The 21418-nt window shown below is 45.1% G+C and overlaps 2 protein-coding genes across 13 annotated transcripts in view; both read left to right on the forward strand.

The window, feature by feature from the left end:
- Positions 1 to 5645, forward strand: part of LOC115177084 (protein argonaute-1) — a 20450-nt gene extending 14805 nt beyond the window's left edge. For 6 of the 10 annotated variants that reach the window (XM_029737639.1, XM_029737577.1, XM_029737595.1 and 3 more), the window contains 6 exons: positions 174 to 264; positions 1073 to 1267; positions 1572 to 1706; positions 1907 to 2008; positions 2572 to 2771; positions 3004 to 5645. In XM_029737639.1, coding sequence (XP_029593499.1) covers positions 174 to 264; positions 1073 to 1267; positions 1572 to 1706; positions 1907 to 2008; positions 2572 to 2771; positions 3004 to 3115 — 835 coding nt within the window. In that variant the 3' untranslated portion in view covers positions 3116 to 5645. The remainder of the gene's footprint in view (positions 1 to 173; positions 265 to 1072; positions 1268 to 1571; positions 1707 to 1906; positions 2009 to 2571; positions 2772 to 3003) is intronic. The other 4 variants (XM_029737648.1, XM_029737585.1, XM_029737616.1 and 1 more) reach the window with 1 other exon arrangement.
- A 750-nt stretch (positions 5646 to 6395) lies between these two features.
- Positions 6396 to 21418, forward strand: part of LOC115177133 (protein argonaute-3-like) — a 36330-nt gene continuing 21307 nt past the window's right edge. For all 3 annotated transcript variants that reach the window (XM_029737682.1, XM_029737689.1, XM_029737699.1), the window contains exons 1-5: positions 6396 to 7214; positions 19268 to 19439; positions 19694 to 19814; positions 19984 to 20192; positions 21084 to 21220. In XM_029737682.1, coding sequence (XP_029593542.1) covers positions 7196 to 7214; positions 19268 to 19439; positions 19694 to 19814; positions 19984 to 20192; positions 21084 to 21220 — 658 coding nt within the window. In that variant the 5' untranslated portion in view covers positions 6396 to 7195. The remainder of the gene's footprint in view (positions 7215 to 19267; positions 19440 to 19693; positions 19815 to 19983; positions 20193 to 21083; positions 21221 to 21418) is intronic.

Here is a 21418-nt window from a genome sequence, read left to right on the forward strand (position 1 = left end):
CAAAGTCCCTTCCTTTTTCAGTCTGTTTTGTTCCGTTTGGTACCTAATGGATACGACCTTGGTCTGAATGTGCTCTGGATAGAAACACATTTATGTATATGAGCACTCTTTGAAATCAGACAAACTCCTGTGAGTTTCACTGAATTTGTCCCTTCTCCCTTCCTGTCTCACAGGTCAGCAGTGTTCCAGGAGCCTGTCATCTTCCTGGGGGCCGATGTAACACACCCCCCTGCTGGAGACGGGAAGAAGCCCTCCATTACCGCTGTAAGGCTGCTTCTCCAATACTACCACTACACCATGTTAACACAAATGATGTATTAAGAGTACATTGTATTTTAAGAGGGAGTGATGAGGGAGAGGTGGAGAAGGGGAAGAGAGTGGCTCAGCGCTGACTCACAGACGGGGAGGAAATTACGTCACCCCGATCCTCCCTGTCCCACAACCCGGGCCTGACTGTGGTTGGCTGTGTAGTTGCCAAGCAATCATGACCGGCTGTTGAGTCACACAGCCCTCTGTGTGTGTTTGTATGTACTTCTGTGGGTGTGTGTGTGTGCGCGCTTATATAGGTGGTCAGGAAGGATGACCATTTTTCTCACAATAACAAGACGTGAGGCTACAAGGTTACTGTTATAGATGCTGACGACACAGAGCTTCCCACACCGCCTATCCTGTGCCTCTAGAGGATGCTAGTGCTCACATTGTATAATTGGCTAGAGGTGAATCATAGAAGACTGAATTAAATATTGATGTTTTAGGTTGTCTATCTGGTCTCTGTTTTTCAGCTCATCTCTGTATTTTCAAAGCGTTTGCTTTTTAGGAGGGGTTTCTGAGTTTTGGGCCTGGATTCACAAAGAGTCTCAGAGTAGTAGTGCTGATATAGGATCAGTTTCCTTTTGCCTAATAGTGAATAAGATTACGTGGACAGGAGGACCAGATGATAGATCATCACTCTTACACTCTTTCTGAATACAGGCCCTAGTCTGTGTCTGTATGGCTCGTCCCCTCATTTCTCTCTTATTCTCATCCCTCTCTCTGTTTTTTTCTTTTTCTTTCTCTCCCTTGCTCTCTCCAGGTGGTAGGCAGTATGGACGCCCACCCCAGCAGGTACTGTGCCACAGTCCGGGTCCAGAGGCCCAGGCAGGAGATTATCGAAGACCTTTCTTACATGGTGCGAGAACTGCTGATCCAGTTCTACAAGTCGACCCGCTTCAAGCCCACCAGGATCATCTTCTACAGGGACGGAGTGCCTGAGGGGCAGCTGCCACAGGTACTTACTGGTCTCTGTCATTGGGCGTTATAAATAGTTATCAATAGAGATGGGGATTCATTTTTCATTATTTATAAATGACAGAGTTGGCCAGATCATTATATTTTCCATCACTTTGACCAATAGGCCTAGTAGTTTATAGTGGTACATAGTTCATATCTGAATAAGTATGATTTGATATAGTATAGCATGTGACAATAATGCACAATACTGGGAAGAGTTACAGAAAGAGGTGAGCAACGCAACTACCTCTAAAGATATCATTTGGACAGATAAAGAGTAAATATTTTATTTTTCTGCGTAGATACTCCACTACGAGCTTCTGGCCATCAGGGATGCGTGCATCAAGCTGGAGAAGGACTACCAGCCTGGTATCACCTACATCGTGGTCCAGAAGCGCCACCACACACGCCTCTTCTGTGCCGACAAGTCTGAGAGAGTGAGTCAACAGTCAGAGCTATTGTAACCATAACTGTATCATGCTTTATAGGTTTCACTCTAGAACAGGGGTCTCAAACTATCGGCACACGGGCCAAATGCGGCCTTTGAGCTTATTTGATGTGGTTTGCGGTTGTAATGTTAGGATAAGCGTTTGGAATTAAATATCGTGGTCCTGTATCGTCTTTCCTTTTTCTGTAGATCGGGAAGAGTGGTAACATTCCTGCAGGGACCACAGTGGACACCAGCATCACTCACCCGTTTGAGTTTGACTTTTACCTTTGCAGTCACGCGGGTATACAGGTGAGTGGGGAGGTGCTTCTTGCTGCTGTCCAGCTGTTTTTGTCTAACCTGAGCCATTCTAAACCTCCTGGCTCTGGAGTCACATGCAGCTCTTTAACGCTCCTTTGTGGCTCCATGGCGATTTTAATTTGTATACTTTTTTATTATTTATTTAACCATAGAAATCACATTGAGATTTACATCTCCAACAAAGCAGCATGCATATATTTACACGATACATAACAATGAATGTAAGTTAAAACAGTGCATATGAAAACTTTAAAAGAGCAGGTTTAAAAACATAGCTAGGGCCCTGTGTTTTGCACAATCATGTGACATAGCAAGATTCTATTCTGTATTTTAAGCCTTATTCAGAAATGAGAATTACACCAAAGATTAAACAGTTGTCTGAGGATGGTGCTGGACCATCTGACATGAAAGGGGACCGTTTGAAGTTAAAGCGTTAAACAAAAGTTTAAAATCCAGCCAAAACACAGGGCCCTAATACTAGTTATTCATGTTTTCAAGTAATCCCCCCCCCCCCCCCCCCTCTTGAGTGATGAAATGGTCTCTCCACTCTGCAGGGGACTAGTCGGCCCTCACATTACTACGTCCTGTGGGACGACAATCGTTTCACCGCCGACGAGCTGCAAATCCTCACTTACCAGCTGTGCCACACCTACGTGCGCTGTACCCGCTCCGTCTCCATCCCAGCGCCAGCCTACTACGCCCGCCTCGTGGCCTTCCGTGCCCGCTACCATCTGGTGGACAAGGAGCATGACAGGTGAGCATGGTGGTCTAGTTAACGTTTAAAGGGACTTTACACTTAAATCTGTTGTCAGATGATGATGACTTCAAATGTTGTCAAATGTAGTCTAATAATTCAAGTTCCATGCCGTCGGTTTTGTAGATCCAGCTGTATGCCTCAACCTAAAATGAATGAAAAAGATGAGCACCATATAATTTCCAGATCTTATTCGGTACTTATTGTGTCCTGTGTCTTTATGTCCATACTGTAGTGGGGAGGGGAGCCATGTCTCTGGTCAGAGTAACGGTCGGGACCCCCAGGCTCTGGCCAAGGCGGTGCAGATTCACCACGACACGCTGAGGACCATGTACTTCGCCTGAGCACCACCCCACACCACCGCCACCACCACTGTCCTTAAGACTCACCATCCCTCGGTGAGGGGCTTGGGAGCCCACAGGAAGCCTTCCATCTCTCCTCCTCCCTCCATGGCTCTGACCACCCACACACTCCACATACCCTCTCTTGACTGACCCACCACAGCCAAACCACCCCAGTACCAGAACTATAAACCCTTCACCTGATCAACCCAGACTAACTCTGCAGCGTCCTGCACAATGGTTATTATTATCATTATTGATATGTTTGTTTTTATTTACTTTACCAGGACTATGTGTTTTGATGTTGACTTAAAAAAAAAAAAAAGGGTATTATTGTATGCGACCTTCCACACTCCTATGTATGCAATACGGAGGGGAGGAAAACGGGCGCTGAGCTGCCCCGAGACTTTTGACTGCCACCACAATGCTGCCTCTTACCTATCCGCACAGCGGATGCCAGTGTTCTGTTCCAAGCCCCTGGTACAACAGGAGTCATGGGACCCCCGGGCGGGGCGGGGGAAGGGTGACGACAAGGACACACTTATTAACTTTTTATCATGAACTCCATTCTTCTGTTGCCATTCTCTTTTTCTCTTTTTAAATTTTTTGGCCTTGATGCGTGCAACGGGACGTATGGTACATAAGCACTTAGAGATTAGCATGTAGCCAACGCCGCCCACCCTGCACCTATATGAAGGGTCTATGTCTGTGTGAGACTAGCCCTCTGCTCTTAATTGTGGAAATAGAGCAGAAATACAAAGGGCAGGTGTAGCATGTCGTAGATACATTAGACTAAGTCCTTCTTCACTGTATCTGTGCAGGTTGGGAGTCTCCTCTTAGAATTAGCCAGTAGAGAGAGGGCAATGTAGAAGTTAGAGGGACCATTGCATTGAGTGTATTGAATATACTTCAATATACTCACACCCCATGTACCTAAACCAGCATTATTATTATCAACCAGCCTAATGTGATGCCTACCAATAGAAAAGGGGCACCTATGTAAACAGGAAGAAGATAATCTTTGTGTCAGAATGCATTTACTCTGCGGAGGAATTACGAGGCACTTTCTTTGGTTTATGTTACTTCAGAATGGGGAGATTTGTCTTCCCTCAGGCTTCACACACAGGCCTACACCCCTCCCCACCTACCTACATAATGCATGTTCTCACACCTACAACCTCTCTAAGCTTGCTGAACCAATAGAGTAACAGTAGCAATACAAGGTCTTCATCTTTTCTTTGTAGGTGTGAACGCAGCAAAAAGACATGGGCCAGAGAACACAATGAAGTGTTTCTCCCTCACTTTTAGCACTTGACCTTGGCTATATGATCATTTTACACATTCTAGGTACACATTCCAACCTATGTCAATGGAGATGACATACACCCACCCATACTGTACGCACACACAGCGTCTCTTTGTTATTTTGTAAATAGCTTGTCCTTCCTACAGACATCGACCACAGCATTGTCAACACAAGCACACTCATGCCTCCTCACATTCTCCTACGGAGTGTGTAACGAGCCGCCTCCACGCATGCACTTGCCCCCTTAAAACCCCCACATGAATACTTGCCCCCTCCTTCCAACACCACCACCCATTTTTTTCCCCCCCAGCCATACCCCGCTCAACCCTCTGCTTCAGCTCCCCTCCTCCCAGCCTAGTGTATGATTCCCCATTGGTGCGCTGTGTGCATGGACAACACAGATAGGGGTTTGCTACATAGGTTATTGGGGGGTACTTACTCAATATGCCCTGCCTTCACTTCTGATCACTTTCTGACTTTATGAAACGCATGTAACACATTTTTTATTATGACTGGATATTCTGAGCCACCTTGGTTTTCCTAGAGATAGGAGCTTAATACGCTCACTTTAGCCTTTCAGTCATAGCCTCATTTGTGTAAACGGTGAACTGAAAGGCTGCTTTTTGTTTTCTGTATTGTGTTGAGTAGTGTCAGTACCCCCTTGAGGATACACTCTATGCGAAAAGTAGTCTGGCAACTTTCACTTCTTGGCCTTCAAGCGCCTCCAAACATGTCTGATGGGTTGTAGAGCCCCTTTTATGTTGGAAGGGAATGACGATAGAGATTTAATGATATGCCATTTTTGGGGGAATTCATGTTTATGAACTTTTGTACACCATTTTACTGACCCCACGTGTCCAAGGTAATTTGTATATAACCTGTAATGAATTTGGGCTCATCAATGTAGCGGGGCCTTTTTAGTTGGGGTTAGTCGTCGTCCCCAGCCCCTCTGTGTTCAAATTCAGCTTGGGTAAGCTCAGCGCCACTGATGCAGTTCTTATCTTCACTCTGGGAAAAGCATCATGATGAGGGGACAAGTGAATCTGCTCCACACTGACTAAGCAATATAAAAGCCACTGATCAAGAACAGTCGTTGTCATAGCACTTCCCAATAGGTTGAATGAAAGGAAATGGAAGCAACTTATTTTGGCTCTGTATGATGTAATAGTATGGGGACTCTGTTGGGGGAGGGCTATTTTTTAAAGAAAATACATTTGTTTTTTATTACTCTTGTTGATTGTTTTTGTGTACAGACAAACATTAATTCATTTATGGTCAGTCCTGGAAGACCCATGTGTATGCAGGTTTTTATTTTGTATTATGACAGATACTGACACTTCTGTAGCCTAGCCTAAATCACATCAGAAAGCTCCAACCACTATCTCTGAAACCTTAATCCATTTAAAATACATGTATGTCAATCTGTAGAGAGGAAAGGGGAAACATTTTAACATAAGAACTGACATGGTTTCTGTGTTATTGTAATATAATTTATTCCCATTGGCTAAAGTCGAAGCACAGATTTTGTCAACTGAGGCGCAACATCACGAGACTTGCAGGAATGCTTGCGAAACTGGCCAAGCAGACCAGGCCGGGGTTTGGGGTGAGAGAAGTCAATGAGAGAAGTGAAAAAAACCTTCCTTCGTTGTTAATTTTTCGAAATCTAAAGGCACAACCAAGATTCGGGCCAATGTCTTAAGTAATTGAACATGTTATTACTCTGACCTCGTGAAAGTGACAAACTGACTCGTTTTCATTTTCGTCAAAAATAACTTGTATTGAAGGGGTGCCTTTGATTGACGGCGTGCACATGCGCAATTAGGCGCGAGACGACCGTTAGATCCAATGACGTATTTCTGCGCATGCGCTTAGATGGCTAACGTGATCGGGGATTTCTATTGGAGAAGCAGTTTCTGCCTATCTTCATACTGTACTGTCTTTGGGCAAAGTGCTTCATTCTGACGTTTGGCGTTTCCTATTGAGATAGAACACACCTCTTCCTGTCGGTGTCAGAGTAGTAACTTCACCATATTTAGTTGGTCAGAGCCCCACAGAGTTGACCACAGGCAACCGGGCTGAAAATCTTAGTCATATCGGCGAAGGCAACCGGGAGTTGACAGCCTAGACACAGCGAGACTGGCCGCTGTTGGAGAGTGACATCAGTGGAAACAAGGCTGCACATCAAAACGGGTGCAAGCTGCCTATCGTTAGCAGACTTTGAGTGATAAGTAGCTGCTATTGTCGGATGAGAATTCTAACTAGTAGTCGTAGGTAGCTTGGTGGCTAGCTAGCTAATTATCGCCCAGCCTTAAACTCGATTTCTGCTGGACGTAAAACCGAACTTATCCGATTTTTATGAAGCAAACTGGTAAGAAACTAAAGAGCTCAGTGAATCTGCAATTATGATATCTTGACAAGTGTCAGTTAGCAATGTTTCTCTCAATCCATTTGCTAATCTAGCATCGAGCTAGTTGCTACCTAGTTTATCAGCGTCGTTGAGGCTCGAGCAAGTATCGCCGTGGCAGTGAAATCTGATTGGATACCTTGATCGTGTGAACGACTTGCAGACACTGGGACACGGAAGACCCTCGTCCAAAGGGACTGGAACAGGGGCTAGTTTGACAGTGAGCGGAGAGGAGAACTCGGGGGAACCCGTAACTACTCGGCTGCATCGCCTGTGAGGCGTTGAACTGCCGATAAACCAGATTGAACCAAGCAAGAGTTCCTGACATTTGACGTCTGTGATCCGGGGAGTAAACCGGGCAGGGACCTCATGAATGGAAATCGGAACTACAGGTAACCAATTGGCTGTCATTGCTCATATCATGCCAAAATGATCTACTCAGTTGTTGCATGTGATGTTTCCCAACACTGCCATTGCAACACAAGCAACCAACTTTCCTGCCCATAGGCACAGTAAGTTGAAATGGAATTGGATTTAACTTCTGGCTTCTCACGGACTGTTTTCGTTAAATACAATTGAAAGTAGAGGTCGACCGATTTATGATTTTTCAACACCGATACCGATTTATTGGAGGACCAAAAAAAGCCTATACCGATTAATCTGCTAATTTTTATATATATATTTGTAATAATGACAGTTACAACAATACTGAATTAACAATGAACACTTATTTTCACTTAATATAATACATAAATAACTATTTAGTCTCAATTAAATGAAACATGTTCAATTTGGTTTAAATAATGCAAAAACAGTATTGGACAAGAAAGTGAAAGTGCAATATGTGCCATGTAAAAAAGCGAAGGTTTAAGTTCCTTGCTCAGAACATGAGAACATATGGAAGCTGGTGGTTCCTTTTAGCATGAGTCTTCAATATTCCCAGTTAAGAAGTTATATGTTTTAGTTATTATAGGACTATTAATCTCTAAACCATTTGTATTTCATAGACCTTTGACTATTGGATGTTCTTATAGGCATTTTAGGATTGCCAGCCTAATCTCGGGAGTTGATAGGCTTGAAGTCATAAACAGTGCTGTGCTTCAATCATTGCTAAGAGCTGCTGGCAAATGCTGTAAAGTGCTGTTTGAATGAATGCTTACGAGCCTGCTGCTGCCTACCACCGCTCAGTCAGACTGCTCTATCAAATCATAGGCTTAATTATAATATAATAAACACACAGAAATTCGAGCCTTAGGTCATTAATATGGTCTAATCCAGGAACTATCATTTTGAAAACAAAACTTTTATTCATTCAGTGAAATACGGAACCGTTCTGTATTTTATCGAAGGGTTGGCAACCCTAAGTCTAAATATTGCTGTTACATTGCACAACCTTCAATGTTATGTCATAATTATGCAAAATTCTGGGAAATTAATTACGGTCTTTGTTAGGAAGAAATGGTCTTCACACAGTTCGCAACGAGCCAGGCGACCCAAACTGCTGCACATACTCTGAACACATGAGAAGTGACACAATTTCAGGCACTAGTAACTAGTAATATCATCAACCATGTGTAGTTAACTAGTGATTATGTTAAGATGGATTGTTTTTTTATAAGATAAGTTTAATGCTAGCTAGCAACTTACCTTAGCTCCTCGCTGCCTGCACTCGTGTAACAAGTGGTCAGCCTGCCACGCAGTCGCCTCGTGGATTGCAATATAATCGGCCATAATCGGCTTTAAAAAATGCTTATGAAAACTTGAAATCGGCCCTAATTAATCGGCCATTCCGATTAATCGGTCAACCTCTAATTGAAAGCAATGCTAGTGTATGTAAATGCACCCGCTGTTGTTAAAAACACCTAGGTAAATTCATGAATGGCTGCTGGCTACTATTTGTTTAACTGTAGTTAGGGGAGTTCAACAGTTATCTGTTGGCCATGTGTGAGTCACAGGTGAAATGTAATTCTATACATGTGGGAGTACAGTGTCTTTGAAGTCTTGTGAAGTTAGGCTAGTCATAAGTGGAGCAATGCTATGAAATGGAGACTTAACAAAAGTTTTGTGGCATCATATTTCACACTTCAACCTTCATAGGTATCTTCCTACTCACGCCGCTTAATCGTTAGTCATAGAAAAGTCCACATGGGTATGCATGAGTAGTTCAGCACACAGGTGATTGGCGGCACGTTAATTGGGGAGAACGGGCTCTGGGTAGTATCAAACACATGGTCTCCAGGTGTTTGATGCCATTCCATTTGAGCTGTTCCGGACATAATTATGAGTCGTTCTCCCCTCCGCAGCCTCCTGTGGTTCAGCAATGGGGTCATCTTGTTTGTCACAGCAGACATGTGCCACACTGTTTATCAGAGGTCAGTAGGGCCCTATAAAATCAGTTACGGAACATGCGGACGAAATCCAGACATTAAAACGGAATTCGACAATATTCGAAAATGTATTATTTTGCCCAAGTTAATCATAAGACATGAACAAAATGCATCAGTGGTTTGTATATTCCCTCAACTTTCTGAAACAGGAATTCCCCTGTGTGTGCCTTTTTTTAATTTATCCCATATTTTACCAGGTAAGTTGACTGAGAACACGTTCTCATTTACAGCAACGACCTAGTTACAGGGGAGAGGGGATGAATGAGCGAATTGTAAGCTGGGGATGATTAGGTGGCCATGATGGTATGAGGGCCAGATTGGGAATTTAGCCAGGACGCTGGAGTTAACACCCCTACTATTTTATAAGTGCCATGGGATCTTCAGTGACCACAGAGAGTCAGGACACCCGTTTTAAAGTCCCATCCGAAAGACGGCACCCTACACAGGGCAACGTCCCCAATCTCTGCCCTTTAGACCAGAGGAAAGTGTGTCTCCTACTGGCCCGTGAACCCTCCAAGCCAAACAACTTTCTCTAGCTGGTGCACACTTTGCATTAAAGGGTAACTACATCAACATTTCTTAAATTTTTCCCAGACCTCAAAAGTGGTCTCCTGATGTTTGAGCATTGTTATGGACTTAGAAAAAAAATACAACTATTCTATTACAGAAGTTTAATTTAGATTTTATAGGGGCCTAGTTCAGGAGAGGCAAAGTTAGTGACTACTTTTTCTTATTCAAAGCGTTTCAGTTTGAATAGTAAGTGGACTGCATGGTGATGTTTTCTCATGAGTAGACTGCAAAACAGTGGTGATGTGTAGGCTAGGCCTAAATATAAAGGGAAAGCATCCATAATAGAGGAGACCCTGTATAACCTAGATGGTAGCCTAGGTCAGACAGTTCCTTCTTGCAGTTTACAGTGACAGCCAGGGGAAACGTTTTTTACAGTTTGCTTTGTCTGTAGTTGTAACGGAAGCTTTCCACTTCTACTGCAACGATACCCTAGCAGGTAGACCCAGTGAGTGACACCTGATACGGCCAGGCCAGACAGAGCTATATTGATTCCCTCCAGAGGAGGTCCCCCCCGGCAACTGACCTCCAAACCTCCTCAGGTTGTAGAGTTTAAAAGAGGGATAACTGGGGATTGTTCATTATGCACCAAATGGTAGAATGCAGACTACAACAAGGTGGGACTATCTGGACTTCGACTGATAAGAAGCTCTTTTTTTTTTTTTTTTTTTTGCTTTTCTGTTTCAAAACATTTTGCTACAGTGTGCCCTAAAAAACAAACCTGAACAGGGCAGGTGTTTTCTGTCCGTCAGCTGTGTACCTAATGGTTAACAGACATACAGCCATAAGGGGGAACAGAGGAGTGGACTTGATTCCTCAGTGAATGATTGAAGGGGGCCCTCGTCGCTAAGAAGAGTGTGGCGTGAGAAAATGCTAATTGATTGATTTCCTGGCCTGCTTATTAACACACTATTCATTCCAACGGTAGTCTGGCAGCATGCAAAGATTAGCTAGTGCTCATAGGATATGACTTGAGCTTTTAACCCTTAAAATCCCGTCCATCATACAGGTCTGTATCGTATTTGAAAGGCAACACATGATCATAAAACTTTTTATAAAAAAATAAAAAAATTCTCCAAAAGTTTTATATTTTTGATGTATAGTAGGTGGTGTTAAGATGAGTTCTATTGTCAGTTGGTTTTGGATGGGTAACCTGGCACGCTTAATAGTCCATGAGAAGTGCAGCTGCTTCCTGTTGTAATGGATACGCCCATGACATACACAGCCTCATCCACACACACCTGTGTGGGGCTTACCGGAAGACAAAGGGACACCACACAGGCAGTACAGGGGACCCCCACACACACACACACACACTCTCTGTCCCCTCACACTTCAGGCTAGTTGCCAACTATCAAGGGGGTCTTCTAGGTAAATGTGGTTGAGGTACCTAAAGTTTGTTAGCAGTAGCTAATTTTGAATTGGCATATATGGCAGTTCTTTGTCTTTCTGATTCACACACTCCCGCTCCTTCTATTCTCCTTCCCGCTCTTTGTTTTGTTTTGTTTCACCTAACCCCCATGCCCACCACCTTTCTCATCCTCCCTTTCTTATCCTGTCTCACTCTCCTGCCTCTGTAGCGCCTCACTTTACCTGAAGAAAAAAGGCAGGAAATCGAGAACCACCTTTTTGATTTTCAAATCCTTGTCCAAAGCTAGCCCATTTGGGTCACATTGCACCACTCACATTTAGTATGGTGTTGACGATCAGCTGGAATATTCACACACAGGCTAGGCCTGAGTAGTTAGTATTCATTAGGCACCAACCGGAAGAAAACAGACAAACGGGGAGGGACAACCTGGAGTTGTTCTATGAGAAATACTCAATTTCTCTTTACCGTTACAAGGCGTTTTTGTTGTTGCGTGCCCTAATGAACACGAGCCTGTGTTCGTTAGGATCTTGCAGCCTGTGTCCCCATAGCCTAGAAAGGAATGTTATTTTTCACTTCTAACAAGTTTTAATTAAAACAGCCCATGCCTGGGTGCTGGATTGAGAAGCATCTGTCTGTGTCGACCTTCACATGTTGTGAGCGTGGCTAGAATTGAACTCATGTGGGGGAGGGAGGGAGATAAATCAGCGGAAGAGAGAGTGGGAGAGCCAGAGAGAGTAAATCACTGAGCCAGAGAGGGAGGGAGAGAGCGTGGGGATAGATGGAGAGGACTGACTGTAGGAGGGCCCAGTAGAAGTGGGCTGTAAGGCTGGGGGATGTCTGTCTCAGCTCAGTGGGACGAGGAGGCCTGGATTGGGCACTCTTCTCTCCCTCCTGTTCCTGAGCTCTGTTTTGTGAGGACCATTTAGGCTAAATCTATAGGGGGAACACAACACAAGAGTGGCAAAGTGCAGGAGGGGTTCAGACAGGAAGAGAGGGACCCAGGGCTGATGTGAGGCGAGTGTCTTAAGGGGGTAACCAAACTTTTTTTTATTGTGGGAGAACTGAGAGAGAGAAGACAGAGCCTGACGTCGTTGAAAGTGAGAAATTATCTCAGAAAAGTAATCTTTTTGTGTGGACGAGCCCCCACTTGTCACAGGCCGGCTCATAGCCTGTGGCAAAAATGAGGGGACATGAACAACAGGTATAGGCCAATCAAAAGGTTCTTTATTGTAAACCAAAAACTTTAAACAAAGAAAAAGGAATGAGGTGTGGAAATGTCATAATGTAGGGTGCAGGTAAGGTGCACGGATGCATGAATATGTGTGTGTGAACATGACTGAGTGGAAACTAAGTAAACCTACAAAGGAACAAACAAAACAGGATCATACCTGGAGGAGCAGAGAGAGAGAGTGGTTAGTGAAGCAGTTTAAATACCCTGAGCCCAGGTGGCTTCAATCACGCCAGCTCCAATCACTAACGACCCTCCTCTGCCTGCAGGAGGAACCGCCCCTGCACTGCAGAGGAGGGGCCGTGACACCCCCCTCCTTAAAATGAGGGTCCCACCCTCAACCCAAATTACGACCCAACATATTTAAAACAATCCAAAATTCCCCCCAAAAAAGACAAAAAAACAGATACCAGTCCCGGCTCCTAGCAGTGGCCCTGTGTCCCCTAGCTGACTGTCCCCCCTCAAACTCAGCAGCCCTGGTACCTGGGGAGCAATTTAAGAGAAAAGAGGCGCAGACAGCCCGCAGGGGTCAGCAGAGAGAAAATACAAACTAGGCTAAAGGAGCACGAGACAGAGCATCAGCAATGATATTATCCTTACCACTAATGTGTCTAATATCGAGGTTGAATGGTTGCAAGAACAAAGCCCAACGCATTAGGCACTGGTTGGGATTTTGCAGGGACTTCAGAAAAATAAGTGGGTTGTGGTCAGTGAACACAGTTAAAGGGGTTAAACCAGAACCAACATAGACTTCGAAGTGCTGTAAAGACCAAATGAGACCTAAAGCCTCCTTTTCAATTACAGAATAGTTTTGCTGATACTTATTACATTTCCGGGAAAAGAAACTGACTGGACACTCAACATTGTCCTCATTTTCCTGGAGAAGCACAGCCCCAGCAACGATTTGACTGGCGTCTACCTGCAATTTGAAAGGTTTCCTAAAATTTGGTGGTGCCAAACACAAAAGAGCCTTAACTGCATCAAATGCCTCTTGACACTGGGTGGACCAGATAAATTCAGCCTTGGCCTTCAGATTGGTCAGTGGGGACACTACTACCGAAAAGTTTACAGAAAGCACGGTAGTACCCCGCCATTCCCAGGAAGCGCATCAGTTCTTTCTTTGTGGAGGGCTGTGGGAACTGCTTCACAGCCTGAACCTTGGCTTCCACGGGACAGACAACACCCTGACCAACAACCTTGCCTAGGTATGTGACTGTAGCTTTGGCAAACTCACACTTTGCCAAATTGATAGTCAACCTGGCCCACACCAGTCTTTCGAACAGGGCTTTGCGCTCTCTCTCCCTGCTCCTCCAGGCTATGAGCCTGTGACAAGTGGGGGCTCGTCCGTAAGTTAAAGTTAATTGTATTTTAGTTTACTTTAACATTGCGTCATAGTTGGTTAAGGTTTTGTCTAGATAGTTTTTGCTTTATTATTGATACGTTTGTTTATTTGTAGTTTGGCTTATTTGACTATTGTTTCAGGCGCCTGCATCTGTAGTTTTCCTTCACAGAAAATGCATTAGAGAAACACCATTCGGCAGAAAATGGCTTCGTTTTCAGAAGTGCATCGATGCATGGCCATTATAGTTCTAATGTTTATCATGGAAAGAATGTAGCCAGCTAAATTTCCTAATGTTTTGCTAGATGTTTATCTTGCATTTCACTGGAGAAAAGTAGCTAAACATCAGTCAGAGCGTTGTCTGCTGATAGAATGCGCCTTTCATGAATTCTCATCCGGGAGAAGTGCAACTGAAGCACAAAATGAGTCTGATGCCAAGCAGAAATTACAATAAGAAGCATTTTAGATCTGCATTTACAAAACGCAGCAAGATATTTGGTCTGCGTTTAAAAAATATATATATATTTTCTGTTACAAACACAGAATTCTGGATTAACGTGACCCCTGGCCTAACGCCAGTCCATTTCTCTCCCTCCCTCCTAATCCTAATCACAGAGTTGGTTCTCCCTCACCACTAAACATGTTTTAATTGTGCCCTCCGCTAGTACCCTGATGTTCCGACCAGGCTGGGCTTTGCCCTGGTTTACAGTGTTTCATTTAACATTTCCCTGTGGAGTCCTCAGCCAGGATAACAGCGCTAGCTCATTCACCAGTGTGTCACTCTAGGTCCAGCCTGCCTTGCTTTCCCCACTGCCATCCATCCTCAGAGTACTTCATGTTGCCTCTCCCTCCTCGGTCTCCCTGTACAGTTTTGGTTGTGGAGTGAGTGGCAGCAGCTGTAGTGGCTCCAGTCGGTGGCCGACACTCTCTGAGCACTGAGGTAGATGGAACAAGTGACAGAGGGGGGAATAAACTATTTGTTTGACACGCATCAGTCCCTCCCAGCCCGCGGCGCTCTGTCACTGTGCGTCCGTCCATCCGTGTGTGCCTGGGCCTGCTGTGACTGACGCCTTTGTGCCCCGCATCGGAGCGCTCGCCCTGTTCCCACAGCCCAGGCCTATCCGGATTAGACATACAACAGCTGTATTGTGTGTGGGTCTGCCCTGCGTCTGTGTGAGTACATTTGCAGCCAATCATTGTTGAAGGCAGCGGGAGTGAGAAAGGGAGAGCCCAGACTTGATGTTTAACGGTAACTAGGTCATGTTCATTAGTGCACACCGTTGCAATATGTTTTAAGTTTCTTGTTGGAGTTCAGGTAGTAGGCTGCATCTCTGAGTCTGTTTTCATCCATTCTGTGCCTACTGAACATGACCCCAGTCAGTGTAGGTATCCACTGCTTTTCAGGGATGTGGTAACTGGTTTCTCTCCTAGCCTGTAATAATATAGCCTAGTAATTTTTCACCTCAGAGCGTTAACCAGCGTCCAACCTATGAGTGTGGCAAGCTGAGGTCGCGTGAGATCGAACGCCGGCTTGCTCATAAAAGACACTTAAATGATGGAACAATTGTACAAAGCCACCCTTGCAGAGTTTATTGCTTTGTACCCATTTTGGCATGTCCACTACAGTTAGTTTGACTGAGAAATTGTCGTTACAAGGTCAGTTCAGTGATGCCTCCTTATCTCTCCTCATACCCACTGACTTTTTCTTTCTAGTATCAAGGACATATTCATTAGGCACCAAAACGGAGAAAGCAGTTCTTTCTGTTTCTGACCATCTGACCTTGTCCAACAACGCTCGTTTTCTGTTGTACGCCGTTTTCCTACGGTATGCCCTAACGAATACTACCCAGTTAACTTCCTCTTTTAGTTGGTGTCTGTACTGTAGTCCGTAACATAAAGTCTTTCAGAGTAAACACACGAGGGGGAGGTTTCCATGAACCTGCTACCTCTCTCACCGCTAAATGACGCAGACCACAAGCCTTTGATTCCTCCACATGGGCTTTTGAGTAGGCCATACGTCATTGCCGGCAATCTCGTTATGTGTATGGGAAGGCCTATAAGTCACAGGTCGTGGTATTCCAGGATAGTTGAGTACTAATCTTGGTGTGCAGTTTAGGCCTCAACTTTTTTGGTTTTGTAGAGTTTGACATTTTTGGTTGATCCTTTGTTGTGTATCTCAGGTCGAGTTCATTGGAGCAGTTAGTTCAGCTTCACACGTGTGTGTGTGTGGGCGCGCTTACAATTCAGCTTTTTTTGTGTTTGTGTGTTCCACTGGTCTCTGTGCTGTGTTGCTTGCTTGGTACTGAACATGCCTTATATGGGCAGTGGGTGACCTGAGGACAGGGCCAGCTCGGGGCCACTGGGGCCGACACAGTGTCAGAGAAACTTCAGACTAGAGTAGTCAGCTCCCCTCTCTACGTAACTCCCTGCCCTGGCCCCTGACAGCCACGTCCCTCCACAACGTTCCCCTCACTCTACAGTTCCCAGGGGTGTGCTTGTACTTGTTTTGTCTGCAAGGGGTTCAACTAGTTTAGACGGGGGGGAGAATTGAGATACTGGGCCGTGTGCGTGCTTGAGAAGCATTCTGAATTATCAGTGACAGAGAAAATAGGCTAGCTTGCCTTGGAAGGGATTTTGCGACAAGCTTTTTGCCATCTAGTTTAGTTCAGCACACGAGTGTGTTTTGAATCCATTTCTTTGAAAGTCTGAAGGAGAAATAGCCAGGAGGGTTAGGTTTAATAACCGGAAGCGTGGAAATGTTGAGTCGTTTCTGCCACTTGTATTTTTTTTGTTATGCAGTGTTCTGAATTTCTGATCCAGTGGGTGTGTGTTGTGGGTGTGTGTGTGTTATCCTTCTCTCCCTCTGTGGCCTTGGTGTTTCTTTGTGTCTCGCTCGCTGCATGGTGGGATGATGACGTTGCAGCTGCTTTCCTGTGTGTGGTTGTTCGAGCTTGCATGCGTGTTTCGTTAAGGGCGTGTCAGAAGGCACCTGTGTGTGTGTGTGTGTGCGTGCGTGTAAGACGGCATCAAATTGTATTTGTCACATGCACCGAATACAACAGGTGTAGACCTTAATGTGAAATGCTTACACACACATCAGGAGGACATGTATGCGTGCGTGAGAGAGTGTGTGTGCGCGCAAGATCTTGTCGGGGGGGGGGGGGGGGGTGTACAAAAGAACATCAGGACTAGGAGGAAAGTGTTGTTTTACATTTTTTAGAACGCCTGGCAAGCTCCTCCTCCTGGGTTTCTCTCTCTCTGCGTGGCCAAGTGACTCATGCAGTGTGGAGGCTAGCTCGACAATAGGAGTGCCTGAGAGGAATACCAGCCCTCCCTACCCACTCCCCCAGCCATCCTACTCCTCCCTCTTACTCACCCCCACCGCAGCACTGGAACAGCAATGTTTGTGTGGCAGTATGTGTAAACCTGTGTGTGTGTCTCTGTCTGAGACCAGCACTAGTCTCCTCTCGGCCCCCTGGATCATTTCCATCACAAAGGGCTGTTGTTTGTCCGTGGGACAGTTACGGCTAGACTTCCAGACGTGTGTCTCTCTCTATCGATTCCCCCTTTCTCTGCTGTCATCGTGACCCACCAAGGTCTAGCCTTAGCCCACACCCAACCTGCATCTGTCACCCCTGTACCGACCCCTCAAGGTCCACCAGGCGAGAGAAACGGAAGGGGAGAGAACCATGAACGCTCCAGCTTCTGGAAAGACAGCCCTAAAAAAACATCTTTACTCAGGCACCAATCCTATGAGCTGGCAGCACCTGAGAAAGGGTTCTGTTATGGTTTTTATCTCCCCCCCCCCTGCGCTGGGGCTCTGAATGAACTGACACCCACTCATGTATGCTCATCATGACTCAATAGGAGGTGAATCATTCATAGCACTGACACTCATTGATCAATGAGTACCAGAGAGAGGCTGAGGGGAAACTCCCATGGTTTACTTTCTGCCTGACTTCTTGAGTTGAGAGATGGAGATGGAAGTGTTGAATAGGGGTGATGAGGATATGTATACTGAACAAAAATATGAACGCAACAATTACAGTTCATTTAAGGCAATCAGTTATTTGAAATCAATTCATTAGGCCCTAATCTATGGATTTCACATGACTCCTGCCCAGTCCATCTGAATTTCTCCCCACAAAAGGGCTTTATTACAGACAGAAATACCCCTCCGTTTCATCAGCTGTCCGGGTGGCTGGTTTCAGACGATCACGCAGGTGAAGAAGTTTGATGTGGAGGTCCTGGGCTGGCGTTGTTACACTTGGTCTGCAATTGTGAGCCTGGTTGGACGTACTGCCAAATTCTCTAAAACTATGTTGGAGGTGGCTTACGGTAGAGATATTAACATTCAATTCTCTGGCAACCGCTCTGGTGGATATTCCTGCAGTCAGCATGCTAATTGTGCGCTCCCTCAACTTGAGACATCTGTGGCTTTGTTGTGTGACACAACTGTACATTTTAGAGTGGCCTGTTATTGTCCCCAGCACAAGGTGTCTGTCAGGTGGATGGATTATTTTGGGAAAGGAGAAATTCTCACTAACAAGAATGTAAGCCAATTTTTTAAATAAGCTTTTTGTGCATCTGGAACATTTCTGTTATCTTTTATTTCAGATCATGAAACATGGGACCAACACTTTTTACATGTTGAGTTTTTATATTTTTGTTCAGTATAGTTTAGGATGGGAAAACAATACACTGACTGACTCCCCTCATCTGAACTCAGTTGTTAGACTGAGTGTTGCGCAATAGTTAAGCCGCTCACACAGGCCAGCTGAACAACGTCATAGCAAATGTCTGGCTAAACCAGCGCAAAGCTTCAAAAGGCGAGTTTTTTTCTTTTTCTTCCCTTCGCATCAGCTGCTCCTGATGTTGATGGGCAGGCCACGAGACGGCAGACCCAACATGGCACTGGGATGAGTGTGGCACATCGGGCTGTTTTTAAAATAACTCTGTCTACTGGGTTAAAGTTACTCCTGTGTAAGACATTCTGTGTCTGGGGGTGGCAATGTGTGTTACGTACCGCTGTGTACACACGTCTGTTTGTTTCTGTTGGGTTAAAAAAATTTTAGAGGAACAAAACCTTTTGTATTCCTCGCTGTCTCTGTACTTTCTAAAGTGGTTCCTTCCACTAGATTATTTTAGCTGACATCTCTATCTTCTTGACACACAGGCAAGAAGTGATTTTACATTTATTTAACTAGGAAAGTCAGTTAAGAACAAATTCTTATTTACAATGACGGCCTAGGAACAGTGGGTTGCACTTTGTTCAGGGGCAGAACGACAGATTTCTACCTTGTCAGCTCGGGGATTCGATCCAGCAACCTTTTGGTTACTGGCCCAACGCTCTAACCACTAGGCTACCTGCCGCTCCATTTAGACCTAACTTTTTAGTTAAAAAAAGTGGCCACGTCAAAGCTTTTTTTTTTGTGTATATATATATATTTTTAGCAATTTACTAATCCAAGCCTATACCTCAAAGAGCTGGTCTGTTGTAATGGAAGTTGAATGATTGTTCTCGTTTTCCATTCCCCTCCTTCCATCTCTAGGAGCCGTTGGAGCCCAGCCCCTGTTCACTGTGCCGCGGCGACCTGGCTATGGCACCATGGGAAAGCCCATCAAGCTGCTGGCCAACTGCTTCCAGGTGGATATCCCAAAGATAGACGTCTACCTCTATGAGGTGGACATCAAGCCCGAGAAGTGCCCGCGCCGCGTCAACAGGTATGCCTAGAATAATGCCTTTCGCTAGGATCTCAAAATGTTTCATGTGGTATCGGTTTATGGGTTGTTGAAGTGTGACTACAGGTAATTTGATGTGTTTATTCTACTTCTATTATATTTTATTTATTGATACTTTGAATACTAATTATAGAGCCACATATGGGCAGTTAAAGAGCCGCATGCGCTACCAGAGCCACAAGTTGCAGACCATTGGACAAGTCTAAAAAGAGGTTCACTTGTTTTGTGTTCTGTAGGGAGGTGGTGGACTCCATGGTGCAGCACTTCAAGGTTACCATCTTCGGGGATCGTCGGCCAGTCTACGATGGGAAGAGGAGCTTGTACACAGCCAACCCGCTGCCTGTGGCAACCGCAGGGGTAAGATGGATGTAGACTGCCACCCACCTAGCCACACACACACACAAACACACACACAAACAGTCAAACCTACTAGCTGGCGCTCCTACAAGAGTAAGACTGAAAACACTCTCTCTCTCTCTCTCTCTCACGCTCCCACACTTCTTGGTCTGTTAACGCACACACACAGGTGGATCTGGACGTCACTCTACCGGGTGAGGGGGGCAAGGACCGGCCCTTTAAGGTCTCGATCAAGTTTGTGTCCCTGGTGAGCTGGCACATGTTGCACGAGGTGCTAACGGGCCGCAGCGTGCCTGAGCCCCTGGAGCTGGACAAGCCCATCAGCACCAACCCAGTACATGCTGTGGATGTAGTGCTGCGACACCTGCCCTCCATGAAGTGAGTTGGACAGTCGCCGCCCAACTGGTTTTAATGGGGAATGTTATAACTTTGTGATTGGGTTAATTATTTGATCAACAGGATGCATGTATTTCTGAAAAGTTGAGCATTTATCCCTGGAAACCTCAGTGAACTGATTTTAAAAGAAAACGACGCAACTCTGCTACATGTTAATTTGACTTTTGAGGCAGATTTATTTACTGTAAATGTAGGCCTAATTAATAAATGATAATACATTTCATTTGCTGGCGCGAGAGACTGATTTTTATTCCAAGATCATTTCCTAAAATGACAAATCAAGTACTGAATTTCAGTGACGACTCACTTCTGCTTAGTGCCACATTGGAAATGAAACGCGTGAACGTAAGCTCTTGCAAAACAAGTGTGGTTGTTTTCACGGCATGACGAAAGTTCGGCAGGAAACCAGATGTATAGTCATTCCTATGCCGTCATACTTGACTTCGCTCTTCGCCTCCTCCACTCCAAAGCAATGTGTTATCAGTGTGCCTACCAACACTGAATGAAAACCTTTTTTAATGAAAGTATTTCCCCAAGTATTAAATAAAAACTGTCTTCTGTGTATCGACACCGGCCATAAGGCTATGTTTGCTATAGCTTCAGGCTACTGCATTGACAGAATGTATCCGGCATACTCTGTTATTAATGCCTCTTTGCCGCTCAGTGATCAGATGTCGATTAAAGGCTGGGTGGAGTTTCCACCCTCTCGTTTCGTTGACGTTCAGTGTCAACTGTAAAAATATCTTGTTGTGGATACTAACTTCCCCATTCTCTTATGTCTGTCCCCCTTCTATCTCTCTCCTTATTTTGTTGCTCTTCCCCCCCTCACTATATCTCTCTCCCCTCTCTCCTCTCTCTCCTCCCCCTCTCCAGGTACACCCCGGTGGGTCGCTCCTTCTTCTCAGCCCCAGAGGGCTACGACCATCCTCTGGGAGGGGGGAGAGAGGTGTGGTTTGGTTTCCACCAGTCTGTACGTCCCGCCATGTGGAAGATGATGCTCAATATTGACGGTGAGGACGGCGCACATCACGTTGCAACCAATCCTAACCGTAACCATTTTAGGGGGCAAAAAAAAAAAATCTGATATGGATCAGAATAGGAGTTCTGATCTAGGATCAAGCCCCCTGTCCATGTAATCGTATTCAATGTGATCAAAAGGGCTAAACTGGTGTTAGACCATCACCCCTATTCTGAGACGCTTTATGAAT

This window comes from Salmo trutta, chromosome 3, assembly GCF_901001165.1.
Source record: "Salmo trutta chromosome 3, fSalTru1.1, whole genome shotgun sequence".
In the NCBI taxonomy this organism is placed as follows: domain Eukaryota; kingdom Metazoa; phylum Chordata; class Actinopteri; order Salmoniformes; family Salmonidae; genus Salmo; species Salmo trutta.